The following is a 12,299-nucleotide window of genomic DNA, read 5'->3' as shown; positions in this document are numbered from 1 at the left end:
AATTGCAGGAAACAGAATAAGAATGTACAAGCTTTCTAGATCACGTCACTCGCAATGTAGTAGGTTTCCACAGGTTAACCAACCAGATGAGACCAGTCAGAAACTATCACTAGGTAAAGCAAGGTGTACAGAAGCAGGTGAGATGAACAAGGCCTGTGGTTAGTTGCCCTCTAATGCTTGTGTCAAAGTCAAATTTACCTAACCTTGATAAGAGCCGACACTGTCTCAAAACTCTCGCCAGAACAGACTATGATGACGGTGCGTACGCCAACAACTGTCGTGACCACCACCACAGGACTAACACCGTTCAAGCAGAGAAGATGCCATTTACCTGGCACAGTCTAATCAATATACAATATAAACCTCTAGCCAGCTCCCAGAGAGTCTACTTGAAAAAATTTCCACAGACTCCAAAGGGCAAAGATACATAGAGAGCTAGAAGTCATAAAAAGATAAAAATAAGGTGAGTAAGATTAACTGTATTTTACATTATATTATTTTATTCATTCAATATATTCCTCTATTCAAACAGCACTATCTGCTTTTATGATGATAGAACAAAGATGTCTCTACTTCCTTTTTCTCCATAAGTCAACAAAACAACAAAGATTTTCAAAATAGAGCCAGGAGATTCGATCTAAAGGCCTGAACCACAAAATAAGCAGTAAGTGGGAAGAGAAATGGTGAAAGATCTTAGAAAAAAGAGAATGGTCAAAACTCAATGTCTGCAGAAGTACTATCAACAAGAAGCAAGCTGTAGGGCTCCAGAAAAGGTCAGGAACTGGAGGCATCATCTATTGTGAAGGTACGGAGAGTGGGCAAAAGCAGAAAACAGAAAAATTGTTTGAAAGTCTGTATAAGCAGCAGTTAGATCCCAGGATGCCTCACGCTCCTTGAAGGAGCTAGAAGACATAAATACATTAATAATAAACATGGCTTGAGGGAAGCAAAAAAACGTATACACATGGGCACTGAAGAGAGACTGAAAACAGGGATAGGAAGTGAAAATCTGCATGCTAGAGAGTGAGACCTTCCATTTCCCTCACCCTACAGGTCCAGAACTCTAATAGCCAGGCAGAGATTCCCAAAGTAGGAGACTCAAAGGCCATTCTCTGGAAAAATTAAACCATCATCTGAGAAAAGACCTACTGAGAAAAGATACTACTATCAATATTTGCAATGAGAATGCTAACAGGCTACTGAGGCATCCCACAGGGAAACAAGCCTGCATTCATATAAGACACATACGCAGCTTCTAGTGAGCTTCCTAGTCTCACCTCTTACATGAACAAAAGACAAGGCTCGACATACATCTAAGGAAAGCCCACCCCACCTGAGAAAAATAACCAAAACGAAGTGAAAAAAAAAATCAGTGAAAACAGGAACAACACAGTAACAGAAGAAAACTTCAAATAAATCACATTTAATATCTTTAGTTAAGATCTTGTATTTATTTAATAGAAATACAACATTATTAAAAAGAATCACAGAGCAAGAAATGGGGAGAAAAGGACAAAAATTCATTGAAAGGATTTTGTACTTTCTCAGAAAGATCAAAAATCAAATAGGTAGACATTAGAAAAAAAAGATTAAAGTATTAGAAAATCAATGTAAGAAATCCAATATCCAAATTAATAGGCACTCAAGAGAAAGGGAACAAGGAAAAAAGTAGGGAGACAATTTTCAGGAAAAATAATATAAGAACACATGTAATCAGCAATCACAGAATTTCTTAAAAGGCATACTGAGCACTCAGCACAATGAATGAAAAATAGCTCATACCATAGTAATTCACCAAAAGATGTGGTGAATACATATATGAATAAGAGATTAAAATTTTTCATAGAAAAAACTGACAAAAACATATAAACAATCAAGGAAAACGGCATTAGACATCTCAATTGTAGCACTGAAAACTAGGGGACACTGAATCAGTATCATCAAAATCCTTTCCAACCTAGAATTCTGTACCCAGAAACTACCATTAAACCCTAAGACTAGAAAAGCATTTTCATCGCCTCGAAGTCTGATGGACAGAAAACTGCTAGATTTTTGTTTTAAGCCTTTTAGCACTATTTGACTTACAGCTTTATTTTATTTTGAACTGTATACTTTGCAAACATTTTCAGCTATTACATCATTTAGGTCTGCAGGCACAAGAGTACATTTTATATCCTTGCTAATCATGAATAAAATACACCCTTGGTTACCACACACTTCTCTCAATAAAATATAAAATAATGATATTAAAAATCCCATAAAATAACAGCCTTCATTTTTATATAATAATATGCTTAAGAAATGCTTTCGAAACTATCACAAAGTAAGACAGATACTATCCCTTGCTTAAAGATAAGAAAACTTGGGCTTTTAAAAAGATAAGTAACTTTCCAAAGCTGTCCCAGACGACATAAGGCAGAACTAGAACTCAGTTATGTCTAACGCCATGTTCAGGATTCTCCTCAGGATGCTACAGGTAAGAATTCTCTGTATAATCTACACACGGCTTTATGTTGCAACTCCTCATTCTCCATTATGCACGTGGGGGAAGGGATTGTTTTCCTTGAAGCCACCAAAGGCTCTCTGTTATTCCTTTCCTCCATGCCAATTACAGCCTAGTATTTATTTCATCTCAAGCACCTCAGCTCTGTGGCTCCTTCTTCTTTAGACCGTCCTTAAATAACTATAGTACAGGTCCAAAAATAAACACTGACTTAGATACTCAGAGATATGGAAAAAGGCAAATCCTAACTTACTCTTTAGACAGAAGTTTCTCAACTATTTTTCTTAACCTAAGGAGTAAGAAAGTAGGTAGATAAATAGATGAAAGTGACTTCTTCATCTTCTCCTATGCTACATGCAGCAGGAAAGCACCCGATATATGTTCATATATGAGGTGCACTGATATTCTTAATCATCCCTCTGGCTCATTATCATAAGAAATGGAACTCTGGTTTACAATCAGCTATTAGCAGTTATTTATACCATAAAGGGATATTCAAAGATAATTATTCCCCTCTACTACTCTGCCCCCTAAAATGTATTAATCAAAAAATAATTTGATTAATAATTTAATAATAAAATGATTATTTTTAATGCTTCAAAATTTAAAACAGAATACACACATACATACATGCATACAAACACACACACACAGAGCTTCCCTTCCTACTGCTGTTCCCAAAGCAAAGACAGAGCTCAGACCGACAGACACATGTGCACTCACATTCACATACCACACAGCCCTTGCACATACATACACAGTCCATGACCTCGGACTCACATCCCTTCTCAACTTCACCCTCTGTTAGACTTGCGGACCTGAACGGGCATTGGGTGAAGTCACAGTCTTCACTGGAAAAACCCACCTGAACTCTAAGTGACATGTGTTTTGGATAATAAAAAGAAACAGCATGATAACAGTCTAGCCACTTACTCCACAGTATCGGTCGCCATTGAATATCTGAGGGGGCAGGGGGTTGCCCTGAGTGGGTTTCTTTTCCGGGGGGACGTTTTTGTACATCCACTGCCTCTGTTCTTCTGACATTGTGATATCCACCTCCTCAAACTCTATCTTGTTGGCTTCCAGAAATCTAACCACATCTTGCTGCTTCTTCTTTATCTAAAGAGAGAAGACAAACAAATAAGTAGAAATCCTTATCTGAAACAGTAGGTATATACTTCCAAACTGAACTAGATTTATGTCATTGATACATAAAAAGAGGTGATTTATATAGGTGTCACACACTGTCCACTCACTAGATACCCAGTGGAGGACTAAGCCAGTCCCAACACAGTTGTTTCTTTGATGTTGTCGTTCTGTTTTGAGATGGAGTCTCTGTGTTGCCCAAGCTGGTCTCAAACTCCTAGGCTCCAGTAATCTACCCACCTCAGCCTCCCAAAGTGCTGGGATTGCAGGTATGAGCCACCGCACCCGGTCACTAACACAGTCATTTCTTCAACCTAGACTGCCCAGAACTCCGGAGCACAATCCAGGTGGCTTGGAAAGAATGGACTATGAGATGAGAGAGTGACTTAGTTCTCAGTGGGCCATAACCACTCCCCATCCCATCCCCTACCCCACCCGCACCCTTTCAAGAAGGTGACATTTATAGTCATAAAAGCTCCCTTTGCCCAAAACCATCTGAAAACCATGTATAGCCCATCTGAGATGTCGACATTTCATTGATTCATGACAGCAGCAACATTTTTATTCTCCTCAGCAGCCTTCTTCAGAAATTCCACAGCTGTAGCCACTACCATGAAAGCATCCTTTCATCAATTCACAGGAGAAAAATGTTCTTCACTTCTAACGTGAGAGTAAACAACGAATATCATCTTACTTTGAACTCTGTTTCTTAACCCTTTTCATTCCTCTGATCTTTCACTTTTCCTTCTTCAGTCACTAGGGGTCAGATGTGCTCTTGAGGAGCTGCAAATCCATCTGCAGTTTTCAAAATGTTGCCTACCTTCTTAAGAGTACCTATTCACTAATTGAAATGGAATGAAAACACAGTAGTCTCTCCTTATCCATGGGGGACACATTCCAAGACCCCCAGAAGACACCTGAAATGGCAGATAGTGCCAAACCAATATATATATGCTCTTTTTTTTTAATCTGATGACCAGGAGGCATGTCCAGGTTTGTGCTTTAAAGAGATCACCTTAACACTATGCAGCTTATAAAGAAAAAAAAGAGAAGCTCTGTATGTACTGTTAACGCTGTTATGAAAAGCTCTCCAAGACATATTAGTAGGTTAAAAAGAAAAACAAGGAGCTGAACTATATGTAGACTAAGGTCACTTTAAAAAAAAATGGAGAAAAATAAGAACACAGTCATATTTGCTTATTTTTATATTGTTTTAAAAAATTCCTGAAGGTCATATAAGAAACTAATAGAAGCGGTTAACCAAGGGCTGGGGAGCAGGAATTGGGTAAGGACACAAAGTGGGAGCAAGAGTTTTACTTTAAAATGTTTTGAATATTATAATAAATGTGTTAATATTCAAAAGAGTAAACAGAAGAAATGTATTGCAATGAGAGAGAGGTGGCACCCTAGCGTCCACAGAACAGCTTGGAGGATGGCAGTACATACCACGGAGATGCCCTGTTTTATACAAATCACGTTTTCCCAGTGTGACATGAAGCAGAACTCAAAGCATTTTGTTGAGTCACTGGCTTCCATAATTCACTTATAAGAAAGGGCAGATTGCTTAAAAAGAAGAAATGAAAAAAACAAAACAGTTAAAACCTTAGAAAATTAGCTAGTACTATAGCAAATCACCCAAATAACAAGGTAGGAGAAACTTAACCCAGAGAAGGAAGTTTTCAAGTGGATGTTTGTGACATTAGCATCAGGAAGGAAGATGTGTCACACTACCACAGCCTGTTTGTCAGGCCTGCAGAGGTGAACATGACCTGGAACTGGGAGCACTCAACCTAGGGTGGCGGGGGCAGGCTGTTCAGGAAGCAGGAACTTAGAGGAAGACACCAGCCAGCCTACTAGGTGAGGCCCAGGTAACAGAGAGGCTTCCCATGAGGCAACAGGAAGCCATCAAGGGCACTTCATGTGCTGGGCTTAATTCCAGAGTCCAAATAACCATAACATACACAATCATTTCCTTCACACAATGAATTTTTTATTCTCCCCACACTTCAACTCTTCTGAAATGAAATGCATCTTACAATCAATATCAAAAGGAATTTCCTGAGCAAATAGAAGAGAAGTAAATTGTGGGCCAACAGTCACTGCTTTCATCTATGTCATTTTGTTTGTTTGTTTGTTTTGTTTTGTTTTGAGACAGAGTTTCGCTCTTGTTGCACAGACTGGAATGCAAAGGCACAATCTTGGCTCACCGCAACCTCCTCCTCCCGGATTCAAGTGATTCTCCTGCCTCAGTCTTCAGTATGTGCCACCACACATGGCTAATTTTTGTATTTTCAGTAGAGATGGGGTTTCTCCATGTTGGTCAGGCTGATCTTGAACTCCCGACCTGAGGTGATCTGCCTGCCTCGGCCTCCCAAAGTGCTGGGATTATAGGCATAAGCCACTGTGCCTGGCTTCATCTTACATCATTTTATCCATGGGTGGAAGGTACCTTCAACTCACCTGGTTTTTTTTTTTATTATTTACTTAAACACCCTTAAAAGCAAAACAATGGTAGTTATTTACCCAGTAACCAATCTCCCTCTTTTTCTAAATACAGAAGCCTGGTTTTACTTAGAAAAGCAATGTGCTCGGCTGCAAAATCATGTTTACCCAAACACCTCTACTGTTAGAGGGAATCACATGATACAGTTCTGACCAATGAGATGTGAGGCAGATAGTCCTTGGGAAGGCTTCACTTAAATGAAAGAAAACATAAAGCAGACTTTTGCCCTTCTCTAGTCTCCTTACTTGCAGAAATGCAGATATGGTGCCTGGAAGTGCAGAAATCATTTCACAAATGTGAAAACAAACGCCATAAGTATGTGAAAATACTATATGCTAAGGATGGCCAAGCAGAAAGACAGTAGCCTGGGTCCTTAATGATATTTTGTAGCTGCCACCCCAGTCTCTTCATGCACAACCTATCTATACCTTTCTGTATTAGATAAATAAACCTTTAATAAGTTAAGCCACTCTTCATCCAGTTTTCTATAGCCTGCACCCAAATGCAATTCTTAATTGCTACTTAAAATGACTTCAGAAATACTGTATTATGATGAAGGATTGAAAATAAAAGCTATTACTGCACAGTAGAGCCTGGCAATAAAAGCTGTAAGACATAAACTTAATATATGTGAGTGAATATTTATCACTGGATAAACACAGGAATTTTCTTAATCTACTCCACAGAGCAACAGCCAACATGTTGGAACTAGAACAGGCAGGTTATCCAAAAGGATGAAGAGTGCATTTCACCTTAACATTCAAACACTACTATACACCATACAAAGCAATTAAAGGGAACACAGAATCTCTTGCATTAGATTGGGAGTAGGCAAAATATGGCCTAAGGCCCAAATCCAGCCCACTGACCGTTTTTGTATGGCCAGCAGCCAAAAATTGTCTTTATATTTTTAAACAGCTGGGGGAAAAAGTCAAAAGAATAATAGTATTCCATGACATGTAAAAGTTATATGAAATATAAACACCAGTGTCCATAAACAAAGCTCTATGGGAACACAACAACACCCATTCACTCACATATTGTCTATGTCTGCTTTCTCCCTACGATGGCAGAGTTGAGAAGTTGCAACAGAGACCGTGTGGTCCCCCAGTGCCTAAAATATTGACTAGCTGCCCTTTATAGAAAAGGCTTGCCAACCTTTGAGCTAGATCACAAATCTTCATTTCTGGGTCAAAGTTCCCTTTCTCAGTGAGCCTTCCTTTGACCACCTGATTTTACACTTTTACCAGCTACCCCAGAACTCTCTACTCCCCCTTCACTGCTGTATTTTTCACCACAGCATTCGGCATCTGACAGACTGTATAGATTATGTATTTGTTTGTCCATCTCCCCCACTAGAATATAAATTCCCTGGCTGGGTGCAGTGGGTCACTCCTGTAATCTCAGCACTTTGGAAGGCTGAAGCAGGTGAATCACCTGAGGTCAGGAGTTTGAGACCAGCCTGACCAACATGGTGAAACCCTATCTCTACTAAAAATACAAAAATTAGCCAGGCGTGGTGCCGCATGCTTGTAATCCCAGCTACTTGTGAGGCTGAGGCAGGAGAATCACTTGAACCTGGTTGCAGTAAGCGGAGATTGCGCCATTGCACTCTGGCCTGGGCAACAAGAGCGAAACTCTGTCTCAAAAAAAAAAAAAAAAAAAGAATATAAATTCCCCAAGGCCAGGAGATTTTGTCGGTTTTATTAAACATTTGTTAATGACTAGACAAGATGTTCACAGGTAGAAGGGCCTGTGAGATGGGGAACTTTCCTCCCAACCAACAACAAGGCTGATTCCTTTTACCCTTGAGGGCTCATGAAATGTATCACCTCTTCAAAGAGCCCTCTCGAACCACCTTGGTGAAGTTTTATTGCCTAAATTTATTAAAATTTTATTTATTTATATGCCCTTTGTTTTTGTTCTCACCTCTCTCTCTACAACGTCAATTCTGGAAGCAGAAGGACCAGCGTGCAGGAGGCCCTCAATAAATATTAACTGAATGGATGATTCAAGAATTATTCCAGTCCTGAACATCAAAGATTTCCAGGTGATGTTCAAGAGAAACTATTCAAACTAAGTGAGTAATTTAATTTAGGAACAAATGTAACTTACATTTAGCCCAATGGGAATGTGGATCAAATGACAGTATTTCTCAATCCCAAAGTGGCACAATTTTGAAAAGCATTGTGCTTAGGAGGCTACATCTAACTGTACATAGCCGAAATAATTCAGAAGAGTCTCTAGACCCTAATGCGAAAAAAACTTTGCTTCTAACTTTGACAATGACTTAAAAAGAAAGTAGTACGTGGTTGCATGTTTACATAAATTCTACTGTCAGTTAATTTTAATAGTTGCAAGTACATAATGAAACAAAAAGTGTTTTGTATTGCTCAAACGGTTTTATTAAATTGTTGATACATTTGCAAATATGGCAACTGAGAATTATGCAGATGTGTTGGTATTTCCCTGAATCTGCTTCCCATTACTAACTTAGTATTCCATCACCCTCAAGCACGTCCCCCCACTAACTTCAGGAACTCTGAAGCAAACTGCTCCCTCAAATGTACTTTGAAGCAGCCTTCTTGGCCACTCAATGTATAAGCCTTTACCCTTTGACTCTAGATCCATGAATCTCCTGAGGATCCCAATGCCTGCACCCAAGCCCTGGTGACTCACCCCCACAGGGCCCTGGGCAGTAAGCTGCGGAGTCTCCTGACTCTGCGTGAACACCCGATGACCTGTGGAAATCTTAGTGAAGACACTTGGAACCTTCACTGGCAACCTCCTGGCCCCAAGAGTCCCTAGGGATTGGATCAGAAAACAGGTTAAATAATTACCTTGCTTGTGACTCAGCCTTAACCCCCTACTCTGTGACACTGACTGCTAAGTAAACTTGCATGCCTCTACTCTCTTCTTGTAGGATTACTTCTTTCCCAGGAAGATGCCAGTTAACTTATATAATTAAGCAGCCCCTGCCAGATTCCTTCCATAGGCTTCCTGACACGTCTAGTCATGTTTGAATTCCAGGGTATACATAGCTAATGCTGCACCCTGGGACCTTGGGACTCACTAGGAAATAAAGAGACATAATCAATTTGAATAGGAGTGTTTTTTAACATTGAGACTGAATACGAACGATAATGGGAAAGCAAGTTTAACTGAAGACAAATGAGCCACAGAGGACAACAAGGAAAACTGGGGGATGGAATGTATTTTAGAGCCAGATTGTCCTGGTTTTAATCTTGACCCTGACAGACGGGTAGCCTTGGAGATATTACTTGGCTTCTCTCTTAACTTCCGTTTCCAAACCTGTGCAATAAACTGCTAAATTAAGTTTAGCCTAAGGCCAGGAGTGGTGGCTCATGCCTGTAATCCCAGTACTTTGGGAGGCCCAGGTGGACAGATCACCTGAGGTCAGGAGTTCGAGACTAGCCTAGCCAACATGGTGAAACCTCGTCTCTACTAAAAATACAAAAATTAACTGGCTGTCATGGCTGAGTAGCTGTAATCCTAGCTACTCAGGAGGCTGAGGCAGGAGAATCCCTCGAACCCAGGAGACAGAGGTTACAGTGAGCTGAGATCACTGCACTCCACTGCACTCCAGCCTGGGCAACAGAGTAAGACTCTGTCTCAATTTAAAAAAAAAAAAAAGAAAGAAAACTTAGCCTAAAGCTACCTCCTTACATATTTTGAGTTCAGCCTAAAGGTTTCTCCATCCGCCGGGCGCGGTGGCTCATGCCTGTAATCCCAGCACTTTGGGAGGCCGAGGCGGGCGGATCACAAGGTCAGGAGATCGAGACCACGGTGAAACCCCGTTTCTACTAAAAATACAAAAAATTAGCCGGGTGCGGTGGCGGGCGCCTGTAGTCCCAGCTACTCAGGAGGCTGAGGCAGGAGAATGGCGTGAACCCGGGAGGCAGAGCTTGCAGTGAGCCGAGATTGCGCCACTGCACTCCAGCCTGGGCGACAGAGTGAGACTCTGTCTCAAAAAAAAAAAAAAAAAAAAAAAAGGTTTCTCCATCCATAGTGAATTGTAACCTAACCAGATACGTAAACAGACTGTAACCTACTCTTGGACCAATCACAGCATTTCAGCCAATTAAGGCAGGCAACTGTTCAAACTGTGTCCAAACAAGGCAAACGCCAAGATGTAACTAATCTTACTTCCATTAGATTATTCCCGTTTTTGTACCTAACTTCCTTTTTCTGTACATAAATTCTTTGTGACTATGAAGCAGCGTCAGAGTCCTTCTGAACCTATGCTGGTTCGGGGGCTGCCCAATTCTCAAAATATTCTTGACTCAACGAAACCCTGTTAAATATAATCTGCGTAAAGCTTTTCTTTTAACAGAACTCAACTATCTTTTTTCCATAGGTTCACTGGAAAATTAAGAAAAGGCCTAAGCAGTAATGGGCACCTACTCAATTGTTTCATGTACTCAAACATACTAGCTTTTCTATCTTTGCCCTAGAAGTGGCCTCCATCAAAAATATAGCAACTTCTGAATGCTTTCAAAGGCCTTAGATATTCAACACAATGGTTCTTTATTTCACCTGCTTTCACACTTCAAACACACGGCTTTCTTTATTCTGACGTGGGGTAGACGTAAGACTGATTAGGACCTCTTATGTATCTCAAATGGAAAAAAGTCAAAGACAGTGAGAGAAAATAGAAGGGAAAAGATAAGGTTTTTTTAAATAGCTTGACAAAATGTACAAAGGAGGGCCTGGACTGGATTAAGGAAAGTAGAAGGCCCTAAGATGATTCTTCCTTTCAACTAAAAAGGGAGGAAAGGACTGAGGCTCTTTCCCTTGTCAAAGACCTCAGGAACTTTCCAGTGATTGAGTAGGGCACCAAAAATATACCTAATTTCATGGCAAATTCTTTAAATAAAACCCCATTCTTGGCTTTACTAGGCATTATGCTGTCATAAAAGAGGATGCAAATGGCAGAAAGTACTGTGGCAGACATTAGCCTAGTTAAACACCAAAGCCATTCATGATCTCCCCTGTGAAGCCTAAAAAACTAAAGCTCCAGTTTTCCCAGTCACACTTATTGCTGAAGCAGCCACATGACCCAGATCTGGCCAGTGAGGTGTGCACCTAAGTGTGCTAGGTGGAGCTTCTAGACAGAGCTTGGCTTTCCTGCTGAAGCCAACAGATTACAATGCTAAAGCCTCTTTTCCCTGCCCTTCCTCATTCTTCCAGCGTGGCATCCAGATGTGAGGGCTAGTGGTGCGGGGCAGCCTTTCCACCTTGAGGTGACAGGCATCAGAAAAAGCCAAGAGAATCCCATCAAGGCAGGCCTTGAATAAGTTCAGCCTCCAGACTTACCAGGAGAGACTGAAACACTTCTGTTCAAGCTCAAGTTAGACAGGTTCTCTGTTACTTGCAAATGAATACATTCCTAACTGAAACCCTCAGCAGTATGCCTCATTGTTGGGGAGTAGAGCAGGGGTGTAGAGTAACCCCCAAGATGCCATTTGCTAACTGGCAATGTTCTAATGCTGCTTAACTAAATGAGAGATTATACATAAAGTACAGTGTCTCCAGTTTCTGTTTCAGTTTATCTTACTAGAAAGTAAATACCAAATTACCAAGCCAAGGATAAAGAGGCTGACTTACAAAAGACTGAAGCTTGAGTTTTATAGAATCACTGTCAGAAAAACAGATTACAAAATAAAGGTCAATTTTTGAAAAACTGTCAGTACATGTTATAAAACAATATAATTTTAATGATAGAAAAGGCTGTGATTTTCCATCTATGTATCACTAGCACAGTCCCTGGCACTTACTACATAGGCATATATTTGTATTAAACAAATAAATATTATTAAGCTTGAATTCATACTTTTAACTTTAGTTTTCTTTTAACCAGTCAATATTTTTGGTCCTGTTTTCTTGATCAATTTGCATTGATTTCCTTTTTTACATGTTTATAATATGGTAAATCATCTTTCCCATTTGAAATTTTTTAATTTTAAAAAACCCATAATCTCATCACACTGAGACTTTTATTTTTCATAGAACCTTCCAGGGAGTAAACATTTAGAAGTATACTTTATATAGTTGCCATAATAACAAATGTTTTGGGGAAGGATGTTTCTGTTGTATTATGAATGTTTTTTGTTTCTAAAATCTCCA

General features: G+C 39.9%; 1 protein-coding gene across 2 annotated transcripts in view; it reads right to left on the bottom strand.

Annotated features, from left to right (window-relative positions):
- The window catches only part of SH3BGRL2 (SH3 domain binding glutamate rich protein like 2), a 69,483-nt gene that overhangs the window by 22,715 nt on the left and 34,469 nt on the right, over window positions 1–12,299 (bottom strand). Inside the window, exons 1-2 of one of the 2 annotated variants that reach the window (XM_009205573.4) lie at window positions 5,096–5,836; window positions 3,437–3,622 (exon numbers count right to left, since the gene is read on the bottom strand). In XM_009205573.4, coding sequence (XP_009203837.1) covers window positions 3,437–3,622; window positions 5,096–5,185 — 276 coding nt within the window. In that variant the 5' untranslated portion in view covers window positions 5,186–5,836. Of the gene's footprint in view, window positions 1–3,436; window positions 3,623–5,095; window positions 5,837–12,299 lie in introns of those variants that run through there. The other variant, XM_003897833.4, reaches the window with a different exon arrangement.

Source organism: Papio anubis, chromosome 6, assembly GCF_008728515.1.
Source record: "Papio anubis isolate 15944 chromosome 6, Panubis1.0, whole genome shotgun sequence".
Classification (NCBI taxonomy): domain Eukaryota; kingdom Metazoa; phylum Chordata; class Mammalia; order Primates; family Cercopithecidae; genus Papio; species Papio anubis.
Note: the sequence above shows the minus strand (reverse complement) of the source record. Positions and strands in the feature narration are given on the sequence as shown.